The 13,228-nt window shown below is 43.0% G+C and overlaps 1 protein-coding gene across 1 annotated transcript; it reads left to right on the top strand.

The window, feature by feature from the left end:
* The first annotated feature begins 8,954 nt into the window (after positions 1-8,954).
* LOC112256482 (peptidase M20 domain-containing protein 2) lies at positions 8,955-13,121 on the top strand. Its single transcript, XM_024429772.2, has 7 exons — positions 8,955-9,463; positions 9,642-9,790; positions 9,897-10,039; positions 12,071-12,225; positions 12,330-12,456; positions 12,554-12,661; positions 12,906-13,121. Exons 1-7 carry the CDS (start codon positions 9,029-9,031, stop codon positions 13,082-13,084), a joined length of 1,296 nt encoding a protein of 431 aa, XP_024285540.1. The 5' UTR covers positions 8,955-9,028; the 3' UTR covers positions 13,085-13,121.
* The last annotated feature ends 107 nt before the right edge of the window (positions 13,122-13,228 follow it).

Raw genomic sequence — 13,228 nt, forward strand, 5'->3', positions numbered from 1 at the left:
GGACACTCAGGGTGAAATATCAAAACGAACTCTGAACCAATTATATTTATTTGGGGACAGGTCAATAAGCAAACATTTATGGAAATTTAGCTAGCTTGCTGTTGCTAGCTAATTTGTCCTGGGATATAAATACAGGGTTGTTATTTTACCTGAAATGCACAAGGTCCTCTACTCCAACAATTAATCTACAGATAACACGGTAAACCGAGTTTGTTTCTAGTAATCTCTCCTCCTTCAGGCTTCTTTGGACTTTATATGGTGGTTGGCAACCAACTTTAAGGTGCATTACCCCTCCGACTGGACTGGAGTGTGGATCTCAGTTCATCTTTCAATCCCCCCATGTGGGTATATGCTCCTAAAAACCATTGAGGAGATGGGAGAGGCGGGACTTGCAGCGCGTCACACATCATAAATAGAACCAAGTTCTATTTTAGCGCCTGGTTACAAGCAGTGTGGGTGCAAAGATTGAAAAACGTGTTTACATTTATTTTGTAACAAATACATTTTCACCCGCGACAATTTTCAAAGTAGCCCAATTTCACAGGAAAGCCGTGAACATGGCAACACTGCAGGAAAGCATGCAATTTATTAGTCTACAGATTAAATAAATTATGATGAACTTCAAAGGGTGGTGAAAGTGCAATGTGATGAAATGATGCTACTCTCCAATACATATTGAGTGTCTTATTCTGGTGACATGATCATCAATGCATGTCTGCCGTTTGACAGTTAAGCAATAAGGCAGAGGGGTTGTGGTATATGGCCAATATACCATTGCTAAGGGCTGTTTTTATGAACGCATCACGGCTTGCCTGTACTCAGCCATTAGCCGTCGTATATTGGCCATATTCCACAACCCCCGAGGTGCTTTATTTAAACTGGTTACCAATGTAATTAGAGCAGTAAAAATAACTTTTGTCATACCCATGGTATAAGGTCTGATATACTATGGCTATCAGTGTCACGGTCGTCGTAACGAGGAGACCAAGGCGCAGCGTGATATGTGTACATACTTCTTTAATTAAAGACAGAACACTGAACAAACTAACAAAAACAACAAAACAAACCGTGAACCTAATATGGCTAGTGCAGACAGGCAACTAAACATAGAATAACAACCCACAAAATACCCAAGGAATATGGCTACCTAAATATGGTCCCCAATCAGAGACAACGATAAACAGCTGCCTCTGAGAACCAATCTTGGCAACCATAGACAAACACCTAGACTAGCAAAACCCCTAGACATACAAAAACTAAACAAACCACCCTTGTCACACCCTGACCTAACCAAAATAATAAAGAATACAAATATAACGAGGTCAGGGCGTGACAGCACCTCCCCCCAAATGTGCGGACCCTTGGCCGCAAACCTAAACCTATATGGGAGGGTCTAAGTGGGCATCTAACCTTGGTGGCGGCTCTGGTTCTGGATGCCGCCCCCCTTCTTTACCCTGAGTCCGCTCTTGTAGCACTGACCCGTGGAACATCGCCGGAGGCTCTGGACTACAGATCCTCGCCGTAGGCCCCGGGCTGGGGACCCTCGCTGCGTGGATCCTCGCCGATGTTCTGGACTGTAGCCCGTCGCTGGAGACCCCGGACTGTGGCCCGTCGCTGGAGGTTCCGGACTGTGGCCCGTCGCTCTGGACTGGGTGCTGTCGCTGGACGCTCTGGACTGCCAAGGCGACACCGTAGGCCTGGTGCGTGGTGCCGGCATTGGTGGTACCGGGCTGGTGACACGCACCTCAGGGCGAGTGCGGGGAGGAGGAACAGGACGTACTGGACTGTGGAGGCGCACTGGATGTCTGGAGTGTAGAGAGCTGTCACAACCCATCCTGGCTGGATGTTTATTCTCGCCCTGCAAATGCAGGGCACAGGACGCACTGGGCTGTGCAGACTCACCGGAGACACACTACGCAGAGCCAGCGCAGGATATCCTGGTCCAAGGAGGTAGACTGGAGACCAGGAGCGCTGAGCCTGCACCCTCCTTCCTGGCTGGATGCCCATTCTAGCCCGGCCAATGCGAGGAGCTGGAATAGAGCGCACCGGGATAGAATAGCGTACTGGAGACACCGTGCGTTCCACTGCATAACACGATGCCTGACCAGTAACACGCTCCCCACAGTAAGCACATGGAGTTGGCACAGGTCTCCGACCTGACTCATGCAATCTCCTTCTGTGCCTCCCCCAAAACAAATCTTGGAGCTGCCTCTCGGGCTTCCGTGCTAGCCGTGTACCCTCATATCGTCGCCGTTCCTCCTGTGCTATCTCCACCTGCTTCCATGGCAGGGTCTTGTCTCCTGCCATTACCTCCTCCCGGGTCCAAGATATCCACTCCTCTTTAGCACGCTGCTTGGTCCTTTTATGGTAGGTTGTTCTGTCACGGTCGTCATAAGGAGGAGACCAAGGCGCAGCGTGATATGCCTACATACTCCTTTAATTAAATAATTAACACTGACCAAACTAACAAAAACAACAAACCGAACCGTGCCGCTAATATGGCTAGTGCAGACAGGCAACTAAACATAGAACAACAACCCACAAAGTACCCAAAGAATATGGCTACTTAAATATGGTCCCCAATCAGAGACAACGATAAACAGCTGCCTCTGATTGGTTCTCAATCTAGGCAACCATAGACATATAAACACCTAGACTAGCCATAGACATATAAACCCCTAGACGAGAAAATCCCCTAGACATAAAAAACTCCTAGACAATCCAAAAACTAAACAAACCAACCATGTCACACCCTGACCTAACCGAAATAATAAAGAAAACAAAGATAACTCAGGTCAGGGCGTGACAATCAGGCAATCAGCATTCAGGGCTGGAACCACCCAGTTTATAAATTACAATAATCTGGTTGCCACTAGTTACCACAACCACAAAGTCATAAACCTCTATCTATTTCTGCAACTTCTCTTCTTAAAATGTGATTTTAAACCTAACCCTAACCTCAACCCTGGCCTTTACTTAATTTCTAACCTTATGCAAAACCATAACCTTAAAATAAGACCAAAAAAACAATATATATTTTTTCAATACATTTTTACTATTGGCCAATTTTGACTTTGTGGCTGTGGTAACTAGTGGAAACCAATACATTTGTCCATAACAATCTCATCATGTAAGCTGGTTTACCTGCACTCTATCTGCAAACTGTTGTCTAGAGCGCATGTGTCAATACCAGAGTGGGCACACTTGCTATATCACACTACATGTTTTTGTTGTTGTGAGAAAACCATCGGATGAGTTGAAAATGCAATGGAAACCCATTTAATTTGTATGTGCATTATGTCAACCTTTTACAGTATCTGCAACAAATCAATTTGATGGAAACACATCTCTGGTGTGAAAATGCGCATATTGTTTTTATGTGGATTTGGACATATTTGCATGAAAATCTGTTGCCAATTGGATGAAAACACAGCTACTAATACAAATAAGAGTTGAATATGAAATGTAATCACACCCTACTTATTATGTAAATATTATACTGTTGAAGGGCCAAATGTGACCTAATGGGTATGATGCATTGTGCATGAAATCATCCAAAATGTATGTGCATTTTGTGATGTGAATACTGATGTTTGTCTGATCAATACAGTCAAATCCATCAAGTAATTTAATCATGACTCTGGTTCAGTTGCTATTAATAATGAGTAGCTCCTTTTAATTTCCTATTCATGATTTTATGGTATCATTCTTGTATGACTGTGTCCATGAGCAGAAGACAAACCATGTAGAGACAACATTATTCTTCAGTCAGAAAAAGAATTGCGTCATCACTAGAGGTTAAAATTGAAGTGATCAAGCACATTCATTAAATGTAATTAGTTCTGCGGGACATTTCAGTAGTATACATAGTAATTGAATCAAAGTCAATTATTTTTTAGGATACTCATACTTTTTCATACTATAGAAACATTACTTAACAACATTTATCACACTAACAGCCAGGGAATGCACAAAGTAAATGCATCAGTAAACACTTGCAATAAATCAAATCACACACTAACAAGTAACCATGTGGACATGGTCTCTAGTGTGTAACAACAATACATATTCAAAATGTGTCAGGTCTTGATTTAAACACCCACTTCTATTTTCTATGGACAACAGGTCATGATAAAACCCTTTCTTTAAAGAGCGAATATTAAGTATGTGCGTTATTCAAGGAGTGTGAATCCAAGGCAGCCGTGGCCAATCACATTAGCTCATGAACACCAAGGACAAGGAAGATGCCCCAGAGTTCCCATAGGAGAGTTACCAATTACTCTAGCTCTCTGGCTGATGCGTTGGAGTGAGTGAGTGCGTGCCTGAATGCATAAGTGTGGGCATGTATGCACGTTTGTAACTGTGAAGTTAGAGATCCAACCAAAAATGAAAGAAAGACGTTTGAAATCCCCAGATGGTCATATTTGATTTGTTTCTTTAAACCTTCTTAGATAACATTTTCGACATATAACTTGGACAAAAACAAAACCTAATGTTACCTCTGAGAGATCCTGTTTATGACTCACATCTACTTGAATCCTCCAAGTGGCTGTGACCAGTCCACACTGAAGTAGTGGATATGACCATTTGTGACTGCAGGTGTTCCAGACAGAGAGAGTTCACCTGAGGACAATGACACTCCTATCTGATCCTCACCCTCCCCCCACACCTCACGCCTACTACGCTAAATCACAGCAGATCCATTTCATGGCAAAAGCTTGACTTTTGAGCTACAGTTTCACCTTTTTTAATTGAACCACTGTGAGGAGGAATACACCAGCGTTCTTAGTATTCAGAGTGAGGCAACGCAGCATTTGTGATATCGATATGTTTTCATACTCGACAGGTGCACTCCAGTCCACAGGGGGCTGGTGAGGGGAGGACGGCTCTTCATAATGGCTGGAATGGAGTGAGTGGAACTGTAATAGCGTGTGTGTAGGTGGCAGGGAAGTCAGTCGCAGGAGAATCGAACTTGGTATAAATGGAGTCGTTTAATAGACTTAACAAAACTCCATAACCAAAATTACAAGATAAATAAAAGTGGGTACAAGAACCCGTCGCGCACCAATACATAATACACGAACATACAAACAAACAATCTCCGACAAGGAGATTGGAAACAGAGGGTTAAATACACAACATGTAATTGATGGGATTGGAACCAGGCGTGAAGGAAGACAAGACAAAACCAATGGAAAATGAAAAATGGATCAGTGATGGCTGAGAAGATCGGTGACGTCGACCGCCGAACACCGCCCGAACAAGGAGAGGGACCAACTTTGGCAGAAGTCGTGACAGGAATGGTATCGAACACATGGAAACCATGTTTTTGATGTGTTTGATTCTAATCCATTAGCTCCGTCCCAGCCATTACTATGAACGCATCCTACTCCATTAAGGTGACACCAGCCACCTGTGCTCAAGTCTCTCGTCACCAGACCATGTTTTATTTATCCCACTTTTCAAAGACCTATAACCCATCATCTCAACAATGAATGCACCAGAGGAACCATGTCATGATGAATCCATCTGTGAGGTAAAATGGACTATCTTCCTTAGTGATAAGTCAACTGCTGTAATTCAAAGGTCATGGCAAAGAACATGTTAACTGGTGAACTAAATCAATAATAAAGATATGTGGCATCATTATGATGAAAATAGCAATGGAAGGATGCACAGATACGAGAGAAACAGAGAAATTAATCACGGACCCAAAATAGAAAGCTAATCTTCAAAATATTAATATATCCAAATATCTTTGTCCTCACCTTACCAAGTGGGAAATATCCAACAAAGATCTTTCCATTGGGGAATGCACTGCGGTCGTAGCTTCTGTAGCTTTCATGTCTCTGTGAATACACATGCAGGGTTCAGCGTTTGAACTTTCCAGCCAGTAGAAGACATTCTAGTCGTAATAAGCTCTCACTGAGAGGAGGTATTGTAGGTCCTCTACCAAAATGTAAAATGTTTGTAAAGCCACGGTTGAACTCTGTGAACGCTCCACCAACACTGACTTTTTAAGAAAATTTGTTTTCCTGCTGGATTGTTGTCGTCTGTATGTATTAGTTTACACTTTGTCGCTTAGTATTGGGGACTATAGGTTTGATACAGACAGACACACAGACCAGTTCCAACCTTAGTTCCAATCTCATTGTTGGTACTATTGTAGCATTGGATGCGTCTGTTTGAGAAATGTCTGCTGTCCTAATGTCTAATGATTATTTTTCTCCTCATGACCAGGATGTAGTTGTCTCTGCACTGCACTCAGACGGTATACTACAATGCCATTTTAGCCTCTCAACAGACTTAAGCACAGCATGCGGTCAACCTTCTGTGGACAGAAAAACCATGAGACTGTGCTAACCTTTGATTCTCTAGACCTCTCCACCCACCCTGCTGATAGGCTATTCTGCCGTAGGAGGAACAGCTCACTCGCAACAAAGGCTGACATTATTGAGACTGGCAGCAGCCTTTTCTGTGGTGTCACAAAGGAACTATACGCTCCTCCAGTGGAATATTGGGGAGTAGCTGGGCAGTTGTATGGGCTCTCTGTGTGAATCTTGAGAATCACAATCCACTGACTGACAGAACTGAAGTAGGCAGAAGAATAGGACCCCCCCGTGCATAATGTATCTAAGGAGAGAAATGCATTACAACATTGTTTTGTATTACAATGCTGGGGAAGAGCTTTTGGAGGGAATATTTGTGTTTTAGCAAGCATTTATATACTGTATTATGTTTTACCTAATAGACACAAAAATACCTGGACAATATTTTGTAACAGTTTTTGTAATTCGGTCTTCACAAAACCAGGACCATCACTGAGAGAATCCCACCCAACCTCCTCCTAGACCTACAGGAAGAAAAAACAATTGTATCGAAGGTGTCTACCACAGCAGGAGTGCTGTGATTGTGTGTGCAGTGTGACATAAATGACAAGAAGGGCTGTCAAGCAGCATGCGAACAGACACCCTCAAGAGGCCCTGCGGCCTCTCTTCCAATTAACAGAGCTCTTGGCCTGAGGAGCAGTGTATGCTGGGGTGTGCTTTTTTTTCGATAGTGGTATTGAGATCCCATCTTTCCAGAAATAATGACAGAATGACAGTTCACCTCACTCGACTGAAACCTCATGTTTTAAAACCGTCTGATCAGTACTGTCTGAGTATGTCTCTGAGGACATCACTGGTTGTGAAGAGAGTCAATGACACACACACACACACACACACACACACACACACACACACACACACACACAACAGAGGTAGCACACAACACACGCGACGCAGTAAACACAGGTCTTTGTTATCCAATCACTCATTTCATTGAAATGAGGAGCACATTTATTCTGCCTAGCAACACACTATTCCCTAAGGAATTCCTGTTGTTGTGATGCCTGTATGTGCACATTACATCACTCTACTTTGGATTGATGCCAATTCACTGATGGATTGCACTGATCAAGTCATCACGTCAAGGGTTTACTTTAAATATTGAACATAGGAAATGTCTCTATGTTGCCGCAAGAGAAAACTTTATGGATTTGGCAAGGATTTTATTTGGCCCATCATTCAGATTGGCATTCCTGGCACCTTTATTTCATATGAAGACACGAGTTGAAATGTATTCTACACTATTGAGCTAATATCGTACCGTCTGTTTTAGTAGTGCAATAACATAGATATTATGTTTTATCCACCACTGAGAAACAGAGGGAAAGCTGACGGAAATGGTTTGGCATGGAACAGTCTTGATCCTCCCAGGGTAGATATTAAAGGGTAGGAGGCACTACTAGGTAATCAGGTGGAATTAAACAGCGGTCCACAAACTAAATCAGTGATTAAGAAAATAGGAAAGCAAAAGGGTTATTTCCCTCATGTCAGTTAATTGACAGACAATAGAGAGTGACACCGGTGGTGTGTAAAGTAAACTGAGTGACAGGCCCTGTCAGAGAGGGGTACTGGTGACAGCGTGCTCTGCACTGTCCAACAACATCTCCTCCTGTGGCTGACAAAGACCCCAATTAACCCCCCAACTCCTACACGGCAGCCCCTCTATACACACGCGCGCATGAAGAGTGCGCACACACGTACACACAGCGCATGCACACAATTGCTCTCTCTAACACACACACACACACAGACGCACACACACTTGAGTCCTCTGTCGTAGCGTGACAGCCATATGGCCCTGTCTTTATTCATTTGGCACTAATTGAGCTCGCTCCGCTGGGTCAGACCTTGCTCGCAGTTGTGTAGCCCCATCCCAAGGTACTTCGTTGTTTCCTGCATGAGTGTTTTATTATTCAAGTGACCATGAAAAAAGTCTCTTGACATTCGAAAAAGGAGGGGGGGAATCATTCATTCCTTCTACGCTTTTATTTCACACTAATATTGTCCGTTTGGATTTCATTATTAATTCAAGGTGAGAGACAAATGTTGTATTCAATACAGTGTAGTGTCTTTTTCACAAAATGGATTCTGAAATAATTGCTGCAAAACCTTCATTCTGTCAAATAATAGGATTTTAAGTGCTGTAGGCATTGATATATAATACAGTAATAACAACCATGAAGCGTGTTGCTTGCATCGGCACAAAAATATTACTTTGGGTCCCTCTAGTGTAGTAAGAGTGAAAAACAACCTCTTCATATTAATTGAAATGCAGGAGGTTGATGGACTTCACTCGATTCGCTTCTCGTTTAGCCTACATATGTGAGATTGCAAAAATGACACCATTCAAAACCGTCTCAGCCTTGCTTATGACCATCTATAGATTAAGACAAATGCTTTTCAGGCCTACTTAAATTTCAGGCCTAGTTAATTTCAGAATGGTTTAAATTATAGCCCCATAATAATTATTAAAGCCTTCCTCAGATACCTCACATTGAATAAGTGCACATTCTTACTCCAGACAGTAGATGGCAACCTCTGCCTATCTGAAAATCAGTCTGCCACAGAAAAATAAAAAACATGAACAACTTTTACTGCGCAAGACTATTACGAGTTTGCTGGACTGCAAAAAAAAGATTATGGCACTAGGCTCTCAATCGCGTGAAAATCGAATGCAGTTGAAACACAATATTGGAACCTGCATAGACACAATTCAAGACAAGCTGTTCATTCTAAGCCAAGACATATGGAGGTGTCCAGAGCTTGCATATGGGGAGAAACAGTCACACGACAGGCTCGTTCGTTTTCTCTCTGATGATAACTTATGGGAGGTTGAAAGTCACTACAAACTGCCTACCGCAGTTAGGGCGACATGGGGCCCATTTGGTGGCAAAGACGGCGACAGAGTTTTGAATGTGGGATTCCTATGCGAGTACGACGCGTTGCCAGGTATTGGCCATGCATGTGGACACAACCTTATAGCAGAAGTCGGTGTGGCTGCTGCACTAGGGCTGACGGGTGCATTAGGATTAGTAAGAGAACCAACAGACTGTCTGACTCCTCTCCGTGTAAAGGTACATTTTTCCAGCAGCGAGTGCATATATTGTGGCATTAAAGGTGTGTCCATTTGTCCACTTACTAATTTATTGTGCATGGATAAAATATCACCATCTGCCATTTGAATAAATTATCGATTGACCTACTGATTGATTACATTGCCTCAGTAAACACAGCCATGTGTCATTGCCATAGGTGACAGTTCTTGGGACCCCAGCAGAAGAGGATGGAGGAGGGAAGGTTGACCTCATCCTGGCTGGGGCATTTGAAGACATGGATGTTGTCTTCATGGCTCACCCCGCTCAGCAGGATGTTGCCTTCCTACCCTGTGTATCCATCACAGAGTGAGATTCTGTTTCTGCCTTCTGTATCCAGTTCCAGTTTTACAACATTTTAACTGACCGTTATATGCTTCCATTTTGGGTTCAATCTTGGTTAATCTATTCTCAGTGTGACAGTGAAGTACCATGGGAAGGCGTCTCATGCTGCAGCGTACCCCTGGGAGGGGGTCAATGCCCTGGATGCGGCAGTGCTGGCGTACAACAGCCTGTCAGTTCTGAGGCAGCAGCTGAAGCCAGACTGGAGACTCCATGGTAAGTGATGAATAAGAGAGGCTCCTACTGTCATGTGCCTGCATGCAGGGGCGCCAACTTTCACTGGGGACGGGAGGTGTACAGTTGAAGTCGGAAGTTTACATACACTCAGGTTGGAGTCATTAAAACTCGTTTTTCGACCACTCTACAAATTTCTTGTTAACAAACTATAGTTTTGGCAAGTCGGTTAGGACATCTACTTTGTGCAGTGATTTTTCCAACAATTGTTTTCAGGCAGATTATTACACTTATAATTCACTGTATCACAATTCCAGTGGGTCATAAGTTTACATACACTATGTTGACTCAACTATGTTGACTTTAAACAGTTTGGAAAATTCCAGAAAATGATGTCATGGCTTTAGAGGCTTCTGATAGGCGAATTAACATAATTTGAGTCAATTGGAGGTGTACCTGTGGATGTATTTCATGGCCTACCTTCAAACTCAGTGCCTCTTTGCTTGACATCATGGGAAAATCAAAAGAAATCAACCAAGACCTAAATGTAAAAAAAATAAAACATTGTAGACCTCCACAAGTCTGGTTCATCCTTGGGAGCAATTTAAAAACACCGGAAGGTACCATGTTCATCTGTAAACAATAGTACACAAGTATAAACACCATGGGACCACGCAGCCGTCATACCGCTCATGAAGGAGACGCGTTCTGTCTCCTGGAGATGAACGTACTTAGGTGCAAATCAATCACAGAACAACAGCAAAGGACCTTGTGGAGATGCTGGAGGAAACAGATACAAAAGTATCTATATCCACAGTAAAATGAGTCCTATATCGACATAACCAGAAAGGCCACTCAGCAAGGAAGAAGCCACTGCTCCAAAACCACCATAAAAAAGCTAGACTACGGTTTGCAACTGCACATGGGGACAAAGATTGTACTTTGTGGAGAAATGTCCTCTGGTCTGATGAAACAAAAATAGAACGGTTTGGCCATAAAGACCATTGTTATGTTTGGAGGAAAAAGGGTGAGGCTTGCAAGCCAAAGAGCACCATCCTAACCGTGAAGCCAGGGGGTGGCAGCATCATGTTGTGGGGATGCTTTGCTGTAGGAGGGACTGGTGCACTTCACAAAATAAATAGCATCATGAGGAAAGGAAAATTCTGTGGATATATTGAAGCAACATCTCAAGACATCAGTCAGGAAGTTAAAGCTTGGTCGCAAATGGGTCTTCCAAATGGACAATGACCCCAAGCATACTTCCATAGTTGTGGCAAAATGGCTAAAGGACAACAAAGTCATGGTATTGGAGTGGCCATCACAAAGCCCTGACCTCAATCCTATAGAAAATGTGTGGGCAGAACTGAAAAAAGCGTGTGCGATCAAGGAGGCCTACAAAATCTTACTCAGTTACACCAGCTCTGTCAGGAGGAATGGGCCAAAATTCACCCAACTTATTGTGGGAAGCTTGTTTTGGCTACCCAACACGTTTGACCGAAGTTAAACAATTTAAAGGCAATGCTACCAAATACTAATTGAGTGTATGTAAACTTCTGACCCAGTGGGAATGTGATGAAATAAATAAAAGCTGAAATAAATCATTCTCTCTACTATTATTCTGACATTTCACATTCTTAAAGTAAAGTGGTGATCCTAACTGACCTAAGACAGGGAATTTTTACTAAGATTAAATGTCAGGAATTGTGAAAACTGAGTTTAAATGTATTTGGCTAAGGTGTATGTAAACTTCCGACTTCAACTGTGTATATATATATATATATATATATATATATATATATATATGTCCCCCCCCCCACCCCACACTTCTAAAACCAAAGTTGTGCCCCTGCCTGCATGTGTGGGCATAACCATTGAAAGTAAAGTGATATTTTGGTATTCACCTGTTGCGCCTGTGCAGTAATGTATCAAGTCTTTGTGTACACCATTGATGGCTTCATACTGTAACAGCTGTTGAGCAAACCACCATACCTGGCTGATCCACAGTCTCTGTGTACATCTCTTCCTTATCGGACATAAAGGTTCAATTGGTTTCTTCTTTGTCTTCTTCCACAGGCATCATCAAACATGGTGGAGTGAAGCCTAACATCATCCCAGCCTACACCGAGCTGGAGTATTACTTGCGCACTCCACTGGTCACAGACCTGTCTGACCTCAAAGCCAAGGCAGAGGCCTGCTTCAGGTCAGCTGCCATGGCAACTGGTTGTCAAGTAAGCATGCTCAAAATAGCATTTTCTTCCGTTGTCCCTTGTTTACCATCAAGGTTGAGGGAAAATATGTTGGTGGTTAAGTCGTGTAAGTTTATTTCCCATAGGTGGAGATAACTTATCCAAACCACACATATTCCAACATCCTTCCCAACACCACCCTTGCGCAGCTCTACGAAGAGAATGGTAGATCCTTGGGGATTGAGTTTGTGGAAGTGCAGAACAATTTCTCAGGTAGCAAAAAATGAAATAATAATAATAATAATTGTAGAGGGAGTAATATTACTGGAAATGAGCACTTGTCTTCATAGTCTTGTCTATGTCTTGGCAGGTTCCACTGACTTTGGCAACGTGTCATTTGTCGTCCCTGGGATACACCCTTTCTTTTACATTGGCACCGATGCACTGAACCACACTGAGGAGTACACCGCAGCTGCAGGTAGGGTCCAATAATAAAAAGAGATGGGTACTGCTCAACTTGATTTCAGCCTATTTTAAGCTCTATAAAATAAACTGTGAATACAGAAAATGGATACAAAATGGACCCTGGTACAGACTGATTTTCTGACCATTATGACATTATTCACATCAGTGGAGGCTGTTGAGGGGAGGATGAGGATGAGCCATCCTCCCCTCAGCAGCCTCCACTGATTCACATATGCCTACTCCATTGAACGGTCCAGGTGCAGAAAAGGCCCAGTTTTACACACTCCGGACGGCCAAGGCCCTGGCCATGACAGCTGTGGATGTGCTGTGCTGCCCTGAGCTGTTTCACAAGATGAGGGTGGAATTCTCTGAGGCCAAACTGAAGCAGGAGCAAGGACCGAAAGACAAGGACACTACTGGCTCCACACATTCATGAAAAAAAAAACATTGATGACCTCGTGATTAACAGGAAGTATTGATTCAAACTACATCTAGTCAGAGGCTGCTCTGCAATCAGTGCCAAGTTGCTCATGATTTTCGAAGAATGGTAATCATTGTTATCAATTAAGCAATTCTAATA

The sequence above is a fragment of the Oncorhynchus tshawytscha genome, linkage group LG08, assembly GCF_018296145.1.
Source record: "Oncorhynchus tshawytscha isolate Ot180627B linkage group LG08, Otsh_v2.0, whole genome shotgun sequence".
In the NCBI taxonomy this organism is placed as follows: Eukaryota; Metazoa; Chordata; class Actinopteri; order Salmoniformes; family Salmonidae; genus Oncorhynchus; species Oncorhynchus tshawytscha.